This window comes from Phoca vitulina, unplaced genomic scaffold (genome assembly GCF_004348235.1).
Source record: "Phoca vitulina isolate PV1807 unplaced genomic scaffold, GSC_HSeal_1.0 scaffold31, whole genome shotgun sequence".
NCBI classification, from domain to species: Eukaryota; Metazoa; Chordata; class Mammalia; order Carnivora; family Phocidae; genus Phoca; species Phoca vitulina.
In genome coordinates, this window is record NW_022589734.1 from 24172871 (window position 1) to 24189899 (window position 17029).

At 47.6% G+C, this 17029-nt stretch overlaps 1 protein-coding gene across 13 annotated transcripts in view; it reads left to right on the forward strand.

Annotated features, from left to right (window-relative positions):
• The window catches only part of CARMIL1 (capping protein regulator and myosin 1 linker 1), a 306714-nt gene that overhangs the window by 97301 nt on the left and 192384 nt on the right, over nucleotides 1-17029 (forward strand). For 10 of the 13 annotated variants that reach the window (XM_032424754.1, XM_032424755.1, XM_032424760.1 and 7 more), the window contains exon 3: nucleotides 16281-16331. The exons of 1 other annotated variant lie outside the window; for it this stretch is intronic. In XM_032424754.1, coding sequence (XP_032280645.1) covers nucleotides 16281-16331 — 51 coding nt within the window. Of the gene's footprint in view, nucleotides 1-16280; nucleotides 16332-17029 lie in introns of those variants that run through there. 2 more of the 13 variants (XM_032424763.1, XM_032424764.1) reach the window with 1 other exon arrangement.

A 17029-nucleotide genomic window follows, 5' to 3' on the forward strand; every position in this document is an offset into this window, starting at 1 on the left:
GGACAACAGTTCAGACTTGCCCAGACTGTATTTTAAAAGACCAGGCTGACTGCGCCATCCTTAAGAAGCCCTTCTAAATTTCCAAGAAGCAAGATTTATGAAACAGTTCTAATTTTATACATTTCCCAAATAGTGAATAGTACTTTTCATCCCAAACATAATATATTTGGTATATTTATGCTTATTTCACAGGAACTAACACATACTCAAACAATTTTAAATAATTTTAATTGTTTATATTTGTTCTATCTTTGCTTTTATGTTGTGTCTCAGCTCTGATTTAATAACGTTCAGGGATGCAATCACCAATTTTAATATCCTTCCTAGGGGGGGAAATTATACTATATTAAATTATATATATGATTTATAAGTATGATTGTGTTACATATGTTATTATGTAATATGTCATATGATATGGAGTATTTCATATATATATATATATACATACACACATGCATACACACATACATAAAATTGATGATCCTCTAATCCTATAGTTTCTAGAAACACACTAGTTAACAGCTAAGGAGACACAGCATCATACCTCAGTTGTAGGTAACATAGGAACTCAGGCTTGCTGGCTTGGAAAATGAATACAGTTGTGTTCTTTTGCAAATATCACAGAGTTCCTGGGACTTAGTTTCCTTACCCTCAAAATGAAGGAATCTCACCGACAACTTCAGAGGTCAGCTCTACACTGATTGAACTGCCCTATTAATCTCTCGGGCCGCGCAATTTAGTGATATAACTAGGGTTAGCTTGACTCTTTCAAAAGCAAGATTAATGAAAGCTCATTCTCCAGCTGTTGGGTGAGGACATTAGTCAAGAATGGTGCCCAGTCGTCTGAGTCTGGTTTGCTGGTGAGTGAGGGAACCCTGTTACGCTGGGGCTACCCCACCAAATCCAGCCCCAGGCGAAGCGCTCTTCACCGTCCGGTGTGGGGCCAGCCTCCTGCCAGACCTCAGGGGCATTGCTGGGGCCCGGGGAAGGTCTGAGACACGGGGCCCAAAGGACCAGCCCTGCCACCAACTCTGAACATCCAGACGGCATTTTTGAGACCCAGCCCTGCCAGCTCACTCGGATTTGGGAACTAAAGATTTGCACGTAATTATTATTATTATTTTTAAATTTTCAACAGATTTCCCTCTTTATGTCTTCCTAATTCCTGCTCCTCTTTCCTGACCAACCTATAGATTTACACTGTAAAATTTAGGCCCGCCATTAATCTTTCTGTGCCTTGATTTCCTCAGCTGAAAGATGGTGATGCTCATAGCAGGGTGATCTGGGGGGTTAAAATGAGATAAGCACTACCGGAAAGTGCTTCAAACTTAGAGCAGGAGGGTAGTGCGGTTAAAATAAGAGTGTCTTGTCTGTCTTTATTCTTCTGTGACATTTAAAATGTTAGCATCGAATATGCTTCAGGGAGGGAGATCTCATTTTGAATGTCACTGATAGAGTGATGGCCTGGAAGGTATTAGAGTTGCAAACAAAAACTCAGAAAATGTGCTTAAAAACTGTTAAGACCAAGCCATCCACTGTTTGTTTTCAAAGAATCCGTGCAGACTTAGGAGAAGCAGTTGGTAACTGTGGGGCATAATGAAAAATAAGATCTCACAAATCTGGGGGCGCCTGGGTGGCTCTGTCAGTTAAGTGTCTGCCTTTGGTTCAGGTCATGGTCCCAGGGTCCTGGGATCGAACCCCATGTCAGGCTCCCTGCTCAGCGGGAAGCCTGCTTCTCCCTCTGCCTCTGCCTATCCCTTCCCCTGCTCATGCTCTCTCTCTCTCTCTCAAATAAATTTAAAACAATCTTTTAAAAAAGGTCTTACAAATCTGTGTTGTACGTATCCTTTTAATTTAGTTACGAGAGAAAAAGTGTAACGTATAGGTCATAAAGGTGAAGTGATTTTTTTTTCCACTAGAGCCGTAGACTACAGTTCAGTATGGTAGCCACTAGCCACAAGTAGCTATATTGTTTTTTTTTTTTTAAAGATTTTATTGATTTATTTATTTGAGAGAGAGAATGAGAGAGAGCAATGAGAGGGGAGAGGGTCAGAGGGAGAAGCAGCCTCCCCGCTGAGCAGGGAGCCTGATGTGGGACACTCCATCCCAGGACTCCAGGATCATGACCTGAGCCGAAGGCAGTTGCTTAACCAACTGAGCCACCCAGGGGCCCAGTATCTATATTGTTTAAAATTAAATAGAATTCAATTAAAATTTCAATGACTCAGTCACATTAGTCACATTTTAAGTGCTTAATGGCCACATGTGGCTAGTGGAGTGGGTTGGAGAGACGAGATATAGAACATTTCTAGAAGGTTCTATGAGATAGTGCTGCTGAAGAGCAGCTGTGAGGAGAGGCAAAAGAACACCCCCATCCTCCTTCTTCCCAAGGTTGCTTTTTAGAATTCAAGCGGAGTCCCTGGCTTTATGTCGTTCCATCTTGACTATACATTTGAAATTATTAAAGAGAACACAAGGTAGTTGGGCAGGAAATCACGGCTCACTCCAAAACATCATTTGTTTCTCTACTGGAAACAAACCTGCCCTTCAGAATCACACTTGGAAAATCCTGGAACCAGTTCTTTGCTCTCAACTTGCACTTCTATAAATATTTTCTTATTTCACCAGATAACGTATTACCTAGACCAATCCAGTAGTCACTTAATCATGTTCCATCTTGAATTGTTAAGTAATTATTTCATGGGTATAAACCAAATCCTTACCTTTAGCAAAATAATCTCTTATATTCCAAATTCACTCTCTCCACAAATCCATTTGGGCTCCACTATCAAAGGGTATCCAGAATCCAGCCACTTCCATCACTCCCACTGACCACTGTGGTCCCAACCACAATCATCTCTTGCCAGTTATTGCAGTTGCCTCATGACTGGGTTTCCTGCTTTCACTCTTGCCTTCCTACCTGCTTCCCAGTCTCTTCTCAACATGACAGTCAGAGAGCTCGCGTCAGTCCTGTGCCCACAATCCTCTGGTGGTTTATCCTTTTATTCCAAGTAGAAACTAATGTGTGGGCGGTGGCCTGTAAGGCCTCTCAGATCTCACAGCCCCCTCCGCACCCCTTGTTACCCTCTGACCTCAGGCATGCTTGCTCTGTGCGAGCCACAGTGGGCTCTTCTTTATCCTTCTGTTACCACAGGCATATCTTGCCTCAGGGCCTTTGCACTTACTGTCTCCTCTGCCTGCACCACGCTTGCCCAAAATAGCCAGATGGATGGCTCATTCCCGAACTTCCTTTACACCTTTTTCAACATCACTTCATTAGGAGGGCTCACCAAACTATTTAAAAATGCTACTTACCACCTGCGCCCCCCGCCCCCCCCGGTGTCCACCCAGCAATCCCTGTTCCCTTTCCTAGCGAGACTTTTTTCCCACAGTGCTTCTCATCATCTGGTATACCATCCATGTGTTTTACTTATTTACTTGTGTAAAGTCTGTCCCCTCTCAGTGGAATATAAGCTGCTTGAAGGCAGAGCTTTATGCCTTTTTAATCTGAGTGTCTATCACAAGGTAGACACTCAATAATTATTTAATGAATGAAAGAAAGAATTACTCAAATATTTAATGATGATTATGATAAATGCTACATACACACCAAGAACGGGATCAGATGGGTGCATTTAAAAGGGAAGTCTATGTTTTAGAACCAAAGAGTGTTCATCTAATTGAACTTCATTTAATAAGAAACACAAAGATGCATCTTGCAGTGTCATCCTGCCTTCAGCCCCTTCCTCTCTAGGATTGCTCTGATTCCAGGCTCTGCTTTCTGGCTCACCCTACAAGCGCCTCCATTCTCCTCCTTCCTGCTCTTGACGGCCACATAGGGGGCGTTTGAACCAGGGCTCCAGGGGTCCTATGTGGACAACTTGGGAAAGAGAACTAGGGACTCTGATGTTGGCAGGTCCTTCTGGGAGCTGAGCTCCTGCAGATTTGTGTTTATTCTAAGGTAGCAGGGCCTGTGTGTGAAGGACCCAACCAGTGTGTACTGCTTTGGGAGGGGAGGGGGGGTGTGACTTAGACATAAGGGGGTGGGTCCCTTACCCCACACTGGGGAGTGGCTGATGCCAGACTGGGCCGCCCTGCCTGTTCCTGGCATCATGGGGAGAGCGTGGGAGTGGCTGGAGCAGTAAAGATGGGGGGCGCTTACCGTTGACTGGTCCTACCCAGGGCAGGGGGCGATGGCTGGCTCAGCCGCAGAGCACCTTGAGTTGCTGGTGGAAGGGTGCAGCCTGGTAGCAGCAGGTGTTTGGCCTGAGGATATTGACTTCTCACTTCTGAAAATCCTGAATTTTCACATCTGGAAAGGGGGTGGGGAAGATCTGTCCAGACACTTGAACCCCTACTTTGTGCCGGGCACGGGGAAATGTAGCTTTGAAGAAGACAGATACGGTCCCTGCTCTCAGGCACCTTATAGTTTGGTGGGGTTGGGAGATATTAAATGCATAATTCCACCAATAATTAAAATTACGCTAGGTGTACATTGTACGAAAGCTGATTTGGGCTGAAAAAGCTCTGCCCTGAGGTTTCACTTTATCTTGAAACTTTGAGCCAGTTGGCAACATGCTCTGGTGGAGTTCTTTAGTTAGATGAATGATGTTTCCATGTTGCCCGAGCAAAACACTTCTCCCCATAGCAGATCTCATTTTATCTGAAATTTCAAGAAAGAAAAATAAGCTCTCTCTTTTTTTTTTAATGGTTTCCTCTCTTATGCATGTCCTTTGCGTATGCCCTGGTTTTAAAAGATAGGTTCCCTTATGTTTAAATTTTCTCTTAGTTGTCACTAAAATAACATAGGGTTATTTTTGTATTTTGTATAAAATCTGTCTCCTCAGTAGTTCCCTGACCCAGTCTTTCTAAGTTTTTTAGTTTTGTGGATTTAGCTCTGTTGCCCTGTTGGCACATCCGAGGGCAAAATCAAGATGTAGAAAGCCATAGGATATCTGATATTGTTTATTAAAGCAGATTTTGCTTCTCCTTCATCCGTTGCTAGAGATGACACTCCCAGCTTGTGGGAGCTGCTGAAAGCTAGTGCTGGAGCCTGCCTCTCTGTGGTGAATTAGTGAGTGAAGAAGTTCCTTGAACACAGTAGGCAAAAGGCAGGATGTCAGCATTTGGCACTTCTAAACCTCTCCTCTGCTAGGTAATCTTTTCTTGTTCTGTTGCTCTTTGTTTTGATAGGTAAGTTGGGAATTAGCTAGTAGATGCATTTGAAGTGGGTCAAGGTGAGCTGCAAACAAGATTTTCAGGTACTTTCCTTCTAGGGTATGCCTGTTAAGTAGGAAGAATGTGTCACTGACATGGTAGGCTGGAGGAATAAACAGGCAAGCCGGAATTTTTCTAATCGGTTTCACAGACCGTAGCAAACTTTTACCTTCTAAAATCCTGAATTTTCACATCTGGAAAGGGGGTGGGGAAGATCTGTCCAGATACTTGAACCCCTGCTTTGTGCCGGGCACGGGGAAATGTAGCTTTGAAGAGGACAGATACGGTCCCTGCTCTCAGGCACCTTACAGTTTGGTGGGGTTGGGGGATATTAAATGCGTAATTCCACCAATAATTAAAATTGCACTAGGTGTTACTAAGGAAATGTGCAGATGCTGCGAGAGCGTAGGATAGGGACAGCTGCTATAGCCTGAACTGTCTTCGGGAAGTCCTTTAGGTTGGGATCCAAAGGATGAGTAGGTGTGAACAGGTGAAGGTAAGGAAGGGGGTGGATGGGGAGAGCCTTTGAAGCAGGTGGGGGCAGGACCCTCCCCTTGCGAGCACCAGCAGAAGGCCCGTGTGGCTGGATGGGGAGGAGAGGGAGTGAGGTGATGCTCAGAGCCACTGAAGAGCTTAGCACAGAAAGAATATGGCAATGTGTGGGTTTCAGAGCCCAGCAGGGTCTGACCAAGGCGGTTGCTGAGGCCGAGTGTTAGGAGGCAGTTGCTGCCGGCGCAGGAACAAGATGAGGGTGGTCTGAACAGAGTCATCACAGTGGAGATGGAGACGAGTGAGTGGATTTAAGGGATGTGTGGATGGCACTGAACCGGGTGAAGGATGAGGTAGGGAGCGAAGGTGGCCATGCCTGGATCTCTGGCTGGAGAAACTGTGTGGCTGGCCACGCGCATCCCTGAGCTCAGAGTGTTGGAGGAGAAGTGGATTCTGGAAGAAAGACCACAAGTTTAGTCGAGGACGTGCTGAGCTTGAGGGTCGGAGAGACATCCCCGCATTCCAGTGTAGTGGGATAGATAGGTCTGATGGTCCCAGAGGGGCCTGGGCTGGGCTGGATCTGGGATGGAGTGGTGTCGTGGGAGAGGAGAGAAGGTAGCGGGGAGAGGGGAACGGACATGCAACCAGGAGTGACCAGAGAGGCGGGTGGAAAACCTGTGGAAGAGAGATCTGCCAGCATCAGGCTGTGCCCGGGCGGAGGGCAGGTCTCGTTCAGCTCTGTGCCATGCCCAGGAGCAGTGTAGTGAGCAAATGCTGAAAACCATACACTGGGTTTAGCAAGCGGGAGGTGATCGGGACCTCAGCAGGAGCAATCCAGCGGAGCTGTGGGGACAGAAGCCCACTTTGAATGGTAGGGGAGAGGATTTGGGGTGGGAAGATAAAGACCCTTGTTGAGAAGTTGGGCTCAGAAGAGGTGTGTAGGACCCAGGGTCTGGCTCTAGATCTTGGTGCCTCCGTATTTGGACATTTAGATATGGGAGGGAAGGCAAACTCTGATGCTTAAGGTTCCAGGACAGGTGGGTGGATGTAATCCAGAGCCCAGGGGAAGGGATGGGCATTTACCTCCTGCCCTTCAGAGGGAGAGGAGGAGGAGGGCGGGCGGAGGCAGCTGCAGGTGCACGCCGGCACAGAGGTTTGGGGTGGATGGTCAGCGATCGTTCTGATCATTTCTGTTTTCTCAGTGAAGTAGGAGGCAAAGCCGTCTTCCCAGTCAAAGGAGCCCGCTTGCTGGGTTAGAGCTCTTCTCTAACCGAGGTGCTTGGCAGCCACCTCGGCAGGCATGGCATCGGCAGCCGGGCGGGTCCATCCAGAGTTGAGGTTTTTCTCTGTGGGCGTAATGCAAGGACAAGGAAGGGACTAACAGTGGAGGAATGGTTTCAGGGAGGTTTCCGTGGGATGAAGGGGCTAGGGCTGATGGGGAGGAAGGATGTGGAATGGTCAATGGCCAGCCGTGCAGGGGTTAGGAACAGGGTGGTGGGCTAGCTGAGTAGAGGAACAAGATACAAGTGCTTGATTAACTGTCCTGTGCATAGAAATCACTCAGGGATCTTGTTAAAATGCAGATTCTCGTGCCATGGGTCTGGGTTGGGGCCTCAGATTCTGCATTTTAACAAGCTCCTAAGGGGTGCCAGCCCCTCTGGCCCGCGGATTGCACTTTGAGGAGAAATTAGAAGGTTGTCGTTTGAGTGGGAGGCCGAATTAGAAATCCTCGAGGTGGTGCAGTCTTGAGCAATAGATAACATGGCCTGGGAATGGCTGAGCGGCCATCTGAGGCACTCAGGGTGCACGATGGGGATGCTAATGCCTATTATCGGCAACACTGCTCCCAGCGTCTGTTGTTTAATCATCCCCCAAACCGCAATCAGGTAGGTATTACAGTCCCTCATCCTACAGGTGAGAAGTGAGGCACAGAGAGCCCTGTCCCCAAATCACGCACACTTGTGAGCAGTGGAGTCAGAACTCAGGCCGGGCGGTACCTCTCCGGAGCCCTGGGAGGGGGGCGTCACTGACCCCCGATGACACAAGTGTTAGCGTCATCTGCGAATGCGGGTAAGAGGGTCTAAGAGAATGCTAGGGTCTCACAGGTTTTCCCCTGTAATCCTCACAACTGTCCTACAGGGGCTGTGCTCTACCCATTTTACAGGTAAGAAAAGTAAGGTTCAGGGGGATTATGTAACTGATCGGTGGGGGAGTTTTCAAGTGACTCAGCTTTGGTTTGAGTCCAAAGTCCTCCTCCACCATGTCGGGTTTCACTCCATCCCTCACAGAAATGCAAATCATCTTCTAATTCTCTGGGAGGCTGCAGTTACCATGGGAATAATCTCCCTTGCAGTGACTCATGCTACATCCTGGAGTTTGAGGTGTTGTGAACAAAGCTGAGCCCAGGGGACTGGGCATCTGGGCTTGGCTCTGTCTCTAACTAGCAAGTTTGCACATGTCTCTTAGGTCTCGATTTTTTTATCCCTAGCGATCACTTCCAGAGCTATATTCTGTAAGCATCAGGACAGTTATAACGGCTCGTTTACCCTGATGTCCACTGTAGGCTTAGCATTCCATAGGTCATCCTTAATTCTTACACAAGGATGAATGTCGTTTCTAACTTAGAGGGGAGGGTCCTGCAGCCTGGAGACATCAAGTAACCTGCCCGTTGCCTCCCAGCTCACGGGATGGCAAAGCCGGGGTTTGTCCCGAGGTCTGTCTGACCTCAAAGCCCGTGTTGCTGCCTCAGCCTCTTCCGTAGCCTCATGGTGGATCTTGCTTACAGGTGTCATAAGTCAGGATTATCAGACTCTCAAAACCTGGACTCCAAGAAGGGCTCTGTTTGATACTGGTTTTGAGAGGCACCTCTCCTACGCATGGTGCATGCAGGTGCGTGCGCGTGCACACACACACGCACGCGCGCACACGCATGCACACACGCACGCACACACACGCATGCGACTGTGTGCACGCCGATGCCTCTGGAACAAAAGTTTCATGAAACGGGCTTATGGCATTGACTTGCAAAGCACTTGATTTTCTTTTCTGCTTCTAGTTCAGTTTAGTCCATTTTATTAAGATACTTGTTAAGCTCTACTGATGACTGAACCACCTGCCAATGGTCTGCAGCCCTCAGTTTGAAAACTATGTGCAGGGACGTCTGGGTGACTCAGTTGGTGAAGCATCCGACTCTTGATTTCAGCTCAGGTCACATGATCTCAGGGTCGTGAGATCGAGCCCCACGTCGGGCTCCGTGCTGGGCGTGAAGCCTGCTTAAGATTCTCTTTGTCCCTGTTCTCCCCCATTACCCCACTTGTGCGAGTGCTCTCTAAAATAAAAATAAAAATTATGGATTTCATGATACAGTCACTCTCAATCTTCTTTTCTTTCTCTCCCAATTTCTTATCTCTGAATTTCATGAAAAATCTCTCTCTGATTATATATGTAGCAGTATTAAATCTAAATCAGTCCCCCCACCATATGCCACCACACTTTTGCAAAGTGGAAAAGTATTTCATAAATTTGCTCCGAGAGAAGGAAAGAAAATTGTGCTTTTTAAATTGGATGACGGTGCTCACGTAACAAAAGAGGAAGAATAAGGAAGTGACTTCTGTGTCTTCTTGGCTAGAAAGATGAGGGTATAAGGCTGGGAAACATGGGCTGATAAGGTGAAATGGTGCAAGTTGGGGAGAGACCACAGCAACAGAATTCTGGTAAAAGACGGTGAAACTAACTTCTTGTTCCAACTCTGCCATATAGCCAGTTGTTAGCTGTAATTATCCTTGTAAACTTGTCCAAGGACACGCCTTTATTGGACTCTCTTATGTACCTGGTTTTGTTCTGAGTACCTCACATATGGTGTCTGGATAGGTGATATTGCCTCCATGCTTTTACAGAGGAGGAGCCCCGGGCACAGAGAGGCTAAGTAACCTGTCCAAGGTCACACAGCTGGTAGTAAGTGGTCTAGTGGGCATTCATCCCCGGGCTCTCTGCCTCTGGAGCCAGCGTTCTTTGTCACTACACCGTCATGGTTACTTGTCTTTTCTTTCACGTGATTCTTTGTGGTCCCAGTTGGATGCCATGCCTGGGACAGGAGGTCCTCGCCTCACCTCTGGGGTTATACATGGATGAAAAGTGATTGGAGTCCATCCACCTGATAGGGGCAGCCAGAAGGGATCTGTAGAGTTGATTTGGTTTCTGTCCTTCTTGAGCTCTGGTTATTTCTTGTTTTGTTTTTTGGTTTTTGGTTTTTTTTTTTTGGATTATGAGACCTACCCCACGCCTTTTTTTTAAATTTGTGTTTAAAATTCTGTTGCTTGAAACAAAGAAGAACTCTAATGCGTGCTGACCAATCCCTTAACGCTTCCCGGTCTGTTTCCTCATCTGTAAAATAAAGGAATTGGATACACCCTTCCCCAGATCCTCTCAGCTCTGTGATTTTTAGCTAGAATTGGGTTCTAGTGACTCTCATGTTCAAGAAGAGACTGGCTGGTCCTGTGTTGGGGACGCAGGAGAAGTTTTGTTAATTAACGGGGTTAATACGACCGTTCCCTTCGTGTTGTATGTTTTGTGTATTCCTTGCATGGCTCTGACTCTTCTGTTGAATTCATTTAGAACATAAACAGGACGGGGATGACTGACCCCTTCCCCAGCGCCCACCCAGGGCCGAGAGTTCTGGGCAGGAATTCTCCAGCCCTGAGGCCTGACGTGAGCCCACCTGCACCCCGAGGGGCTGCAGCTGGGGATCGGACTCATCTTGTTCATAGCCTAGGAGGTGGTCCCTTTCTAGGGCCAATTCTGCTTGACATGAATTTGTCCTTATAATAGAATCAGTGTGACATATTCCAGAGTTTTGTGTCAGCTGGTGCTTTGACAAGAAGATCTGATATGGAGTGACATCAGGAGAATTGATGTTTTGAAGTAGCCACATGTTCGTCTGTGGAGGAACATTAAATATGTTTGGTTTCTTTCATGCGTCGGTAATGCCCTACAAGTTGCAGTGATGGGCCTGCAGAGGGAAGGAAGTGAAGTGTCTGACGAGCTGTGTGTTCTGCACAATGGCGGAAGTAACCAGGTGAAAAAGAAGTGGATTTGCACAGGTATGAGAGAGTCAAAGCCCGACTCAGTGGCTTCCTCCCTCCCCTGTGGAGGGAGCATCTGTCGGTCCAGCGAGTAGGGCCCCACGAAGGAATTGATTCCTCTCGGCAGATATTTCCTGGGGACTTGCCCTTCCCAGCCGTCCACACACACCAGAGAGGAGCAGGGTCCAGGAAGCGGGGGAGCCCCACAGTGGGCCTACATCACGGACCCCGAGTGTAGGACGGGGACACGGGCACCTCTTCCAACGCTCTTATTCTAGTTTCGGGGCATTGAGGTCCATAAAGGTAGTGATTTGTTCTGTTCGGTCCCTCAGCTGGGTTGAGGCTGGCCCCAGGCTACATGTGGGTAAGTCTCTCGTGGTTTAACACGGTTGTGGGCATTCACGGTATACGCACACTCCATTGCATCTCATCTGCGAGCGCTCTCTGAGCGCTTTACCATACGACGGACCCGCTGGGCCCTCACGCCTCCGTGGGTGTAGGTATGATGACTGCTCCCATATGGCAGGAGGGGAAACGTCGTTCCTCAAGGCGTTCGCCCAAGTACACAGATAGTAGACCGAATTGAAATGCTGACCACCGCCCGACTCCAGAGTTTTTCCTTTAAACCGCTAGGCCAGGGGTTGGCAAACTTTTTCTATGTGGGACCAGATAGTAAGTATTTTAGGCTTTGTGTGTCCTAAAAATCTCTTGTCGCTTCAACGCTGCCTTTGTAGTGTGAAAGCAGCCAGAGACAATACCTCAAACAAATGGTGTGGCTGTGTCCCAATAAAACTTTATTTGTAAAAATAGGGGGCATGCGGGATTTGGCCCATAGGCTGTAATTTTCAGATCCTGTACTAGACCATCCTGCCTTGTTAGGGCACATCTATTAATGACAGAGAGAGACAGATACTCAGTAGTATGGTGATCCAGTTTTATAAGGGATCAGGGGCCAGAAATTGCACGGAAATGATGGATTGTTTGTATTCCTTTTGGGTGAAGCGTCCTCCTGCTTTAGCTACAGAGGGTGATGGTCGTCATGGCTGGGTACAGTGGGATGTTAAGAGGCTCAGGGCCAGGAGAGACTTTATATTCTCTGTCAGCTTTCTGGGAGATCTTGCACAAGGCTCTGGGCATCTGTCACTCATAACTCCACGGTGGTGATAGTGGTCCTCACCACCTGCCCGTCTCTCTCCCCGGTGTCTTGGATTAAAGAGGTCTTGTCCGTGATGCCCTTGGAGCATCGCTGGGAGTCTGGAAGAGGGTAAACGAATTAAATGGCATCCATCATTTAGTTTGCTTGCAAATTAGAGAGAACTTTGGGGGTATAAGACCCTTTTTTGAATGTTTGCCGGGTAGAGCCCAATTTTAAAGGAAAGGCGTTCTTAGTGAACTGTGTGAGAGAATGTGGATTTAGGTGGCATGAATTTATGGATTACCTGTGCAGCAGTAGGCTTTAGGCAATGGAGTTATTAAAGAGGGTGAAACAGGTATTTATTTCAGTTCTTAATAAGTGTGCAGTAAGAGGACTCCATAGCCCACCTCATTATATATCATTTCCACAAGAAAATTTAGGCTTCTCTGCTAAGCTGTGAGCCTTAGCAGTAGGGAGGATTTTTATAAATGTTTCCAAGTGAAATTTTGAAGTTAAAAGTTGAGTGGAGAAACCTCAGAGGGCGCAAAGGCTGCTGCTTGCATTTCAATGAAAGGGAGAGGAAATTAATTATAGGGGTTGAAGATGTGGTTTGCATGCTAAGACCTTTGTGGAAGAATGGGCCTCCCCAGAGGAGGTAGGAGGGAGGTTGTAGCTTGCCCTTGGTGACTAAGTTTCCTTGATTAAGCACACATATTTCTTCTGATGCCCTCTACCCTCCCCTGCTTTTTTTTTTTTTTTAAACTTTGCAAGAAAATATATTGAACTGAAAATTTCAGCCTAGAGGATGTCTCAGAATCTTGGTGCGTTTTGTTGTTTGTATTGTTCTGCTGCCAAAAACTATCACTTAAAAATTCAAGAAGTGTAACTACTTAATTTGGGAATCGAAATTTAAGATGTGATCACATCGGTTATAATGATAGAAGAGCTGGTATTTGGCAGAGACCTTCTGGGCGCTTGGCTAGGGCTGTATCTTCACTGGGTCAGTACACTTAAATCATGCTTAAAACAACGGCATCAGTCCTGCAGAGGAATATTCTTCTTGTTGTGCAGATGAGCACATCGAAGCATCAGGAAGTTCACTAACTCCGTCAGGGTTAAACCGCTAGAGAGTAGCAGAGCCAGAATTTAAATCTGCCTTTCTGATTCCAAAACCCATGCAAGGAGGCTGAGCAAGGGTCCTGGGTTTCTGGGACACAGGATTCTCAGTGCTCAGGCTAGAAACATCCTGGGCAAATGGGAGGATTTGGTCACCCTGCAAGGAAGGTGCTTGTTACTCCCAGCACCAACATGGTGTTCATTATCAGCATCAGTCAGGATCAGAGGAGTTTTCCTGTGTGATTGCCATATGTATGCATTGTAGGGCCCCCAAGACCGCAGATCCCGGGGCGGTCTTGGAGCCGAACAGGAAAGCTAGGAGACCAAGTTCGTTGGGATTCCCAGCATGAACGTGGCCCCATTTATTGGCCCAGTTTGCATTGATGGGGCAAGAGGCATGATTCTTGGAATGATAGCATTTGTACTGTTTCATTCTTGCTGCAAAGTATTGCTACACTGTTGTGCTCACAGGTAGTGGGAAAGGCTGGGTCAGCTTCGGAGGATTTCATCCACTCCACCCCACCCCCTTCCAGACTTTCCCAGACCAGTCCTCGTGCCTCTGGGGACCGGAGGTGATCACCAGAAATGGGGACCAGCCAGCAGAAAGCTTCTTCCTTCAAAGCCCGGGCTCCCACATGGATGTGGCTCTTTTCAAACAAATTCTTTTGGCCTGTGTCCCAATTCCAAAGGACACTGTGTACACTTCTGGAGGACACTGTGTGCTTAAAAAATATTCTTAAAGAAAGGGAGTTGGCACACAGGACCACAGACTGCAGACTCTGTCGTTGCTTGAGGGAAAGCAGGAGTGATCATGAGAACATCGTATGTCTACGTATGGTCAAGAGATTGATTGCTCTTTATTCAAAAAGTGAATCCGTAGGAACATTCTGGGTTTTTTTTTAATCCTCCCTTTTAAGAAGTGTACTGACCCAGTTAATACTGTGTTCTTTGGCACCTAGAAGCCCGCTGGGGTGACTGATCTGGAGAGGGCTGATCCAGAGAAGGCAGGCAGGTCATCGGATGGCCTTGCTGCTTGTGGGAGACTTCGTTCCCCAGAGGGAGTGCAGCACGGACGGAGGGGCGAGAGGCCGACCCGCGCCCGGTGCTGGCGACTGCAGTTGCTTGGGTGCTCGTTTGAGATTAGTTTCTAAGACTTATTAATTAGATTCACACAGGGGACCTTGTAATCACTTAATTACCGAGGTGCTCATTGCTTAACCGTGTCAAAAGGTGCCTTGTCGTTTTTATTTCGCGTTTTGTTCAAGGGTCTCTGTGACCGTGTTACAAATGAAATATTCTTCCGGAATGCGGTATTTCCTCTGTGATTGGTGTCTACTGTTTGGCAATTGGCACAAATAAGACGCAAGCTCCCAAGTGTTTAGCATGGGGGAGGCTCTGGGAAATGAGGGCAGAGTGCAGGGGAGTGTACCAGAGGAGGGGCGGGAGAATGAGAGGCTGGGGAGCGCGGGGAGGGGGGGGGGGGCAGTAGCAGGTGCGGCAGGGCATGGAAAAGGGGGAGAGACACACACAGACTGAGAGATACGCAGATAGAATCAGGTAGGCAGATAGAAGACAGAGACAGACAGACAGACAGACAGACAGGCCGACCAGTAGGGACGGGTTCTTTTCCCTGTGATCCTCAAACATCCCTCATCCTCCCAATGACGCTTTTACCTGTTTGCTTCCCTCTGGCTTTAAAGTCCTGTGACTCAGCTGTGTTTGCGTGTGTGTAGACTCTTAAGGAAGTGGGTTCTGGAAAATTTGAGAGTCCGTATAAGGAATTAGAAGCCCAGTCTCTGGACCCAGACCACACTGGGTTCAAATCCCAGGTCCGCCACCTGCTTGCTGGGTCCCCTGGGAAGTTACGTAATCTCTCTGTGCTTTCATTTCTTCTTGTTAAAATGGGGATAATAACTGTGTCTCGCTCTTAGAGGATTAGGGATGTGTACCCAGCGGTATTGGCCGTTGTCACTACTACTGTGCTTGTAACATGATCCTGGATGTCGTGGGACCAGTCTCCATTTGCAGGAATGTTCACAGAGCGTAATATATTTTTCCAAATACTGGAAAGGCTGCATGTTCCTGTCTGGGGCTTTTGGCATTGAACATATTGCGCACGTGAGGAGAAGGTGTAGAGATCTAATACGCTGGGGGTCAGGGGTCACAGGATCCAGTCCCAGCGCCTCACAGGCCGGCAAATGTGATGAGTTTCTCTGGACCTGCTCTCAGATTAGACACTGAGACGGTAAACAAGGGAGTTTTAGGTCACAGGTGATAGAGTCCTCTTTGGGCATGTGAGTCTTATGACCTGGTTACAATTGTACCTCTATGTGGAGGTTCCGTGGGTGTAAGATTCACGACAAGACTGGGGGTTGCTTGTATTAGTGCCCCTGGAAGAGAGAAATGTGTGCGCTGTATCGTAAATAATAAATTTAGTGACGAGGAGGTTCTTTGGGAAATGAAAAAGCCAGTTCTCCCGTCAAAACCTAAGTGTCAGGGACTCCTCTTCACTGCAAAGGCCCTGGGGCCTGCCTGGGCCTCCAAGCGCCTTTAGATCTTTGCGGTTGTGGACGTGGGATCCCTGCTCCAGGCCTGGCTTCAAACCATTTCTAGCCTCTGCTGGGCATGTGGGATCCTCTGGGCTCCGTAGATATTCTTAGCTGTTTTGGAATTGGAACGTCCATAAGTGTTCTCTCGAGGACTGGGAGAAGCCCGCTGAGAGACCTAGTCGGGGACAGCTTAGAAGCCTCTCCGTTACGCTGCCTGGGCCTCGTGTAAATGTTCCTTGCTGGTGTACAGAGAAAGGGAAGCGGGAGGGCCAGTGTGGCTGGTGGTTGTAATTGGAAAGTGTGCATGAACACTTGGCTTCTTCCTTCAGTTTGCTGTTGATACACGGAGGCTCATGACTGTCTTTCTATAAGATCTCTGTATTTTAATATCACAGAGAACTGTCTTGGTGACTCAGCTGAAGTAATCTCCTGGTCCTTTGGGCTGTTGACCGATTGCTCGTCTTGAGATTTCACAAGTGATTTGTTCAGGGGAGACCTTCGTACAGCGACTCTTGAGTAAAACTAGTTCTTCATGGCCAACAAGCCGTCCCAGTTCACTTAGTGTTCTCACATGCTAGGAGCTAAGCCCCGTGGCCTCTCAGTGCCTTAGTGTCCCTCAGTCCTGTGGGTGACACCAGAGCCTCCCAGTCCTGCTAGTAGTACCTACACTGATGCTGCTTTTCTCTCCTGCAGGTGCTCACATCATGCCGAGCCTTCCTTGTAACAGCACGGATCCCTACCAAGGTAAGTGTTGGTGCATTTCCTCCGCGCACACGCGCGCTCACTCTTCAGTGATGGGGGCTTCACAATTCAGGCTGTGTCCAGAGTGCTCTTAGCACACCCATATTTTCCTTCCTTCTCCCCAGAAAGCACCTCAGCATTGTGATGACGAACAGTTTTTACTCCGTTTCTCCTCTTCTTGTGTAAAAAGCATCCCATGAAAAGTGGGGAAGCATTTTGTGCTCCCTGAGGCTCGTGGATTCCGGTCATTTTTCTCTCTCACCCGGCATCAAGTCTAGCTCTTATTTCCGTCGGTCCAGGAAAGGCAGATTTTTCTAAGGCTTTGACATGTGGGCAATAACCTTCATCACTGTGAAGGGTGCGTTCTTGGTGGGAGAGTGTCTCAGGCATTCTGTGTGTACTCTGGGGTTGCCCATGAAAAAGACCACAACACCACTTTGTTCTTGAAAGGATCTGTTTAATTTTGCCAAGATACCAACCCAGTGTTTGCTAGTCCAGGGCTCAGGGTGCCTCCTGCCTTTTTTCTTTCTGATTATACAAATGCTAAATTTTATGACGTTTCCCCCTGCCCCTTTTGGTAATGTAAAGTGAGTCTGTTTCTAATGTGTCATAAGTGAAATCAATTATTATGTGAATGGTGTTGGGCTAAGTTGCCTTTATATTAAAACACGCCAAGGCAGGCTATAAGGAAGTGAATGAAC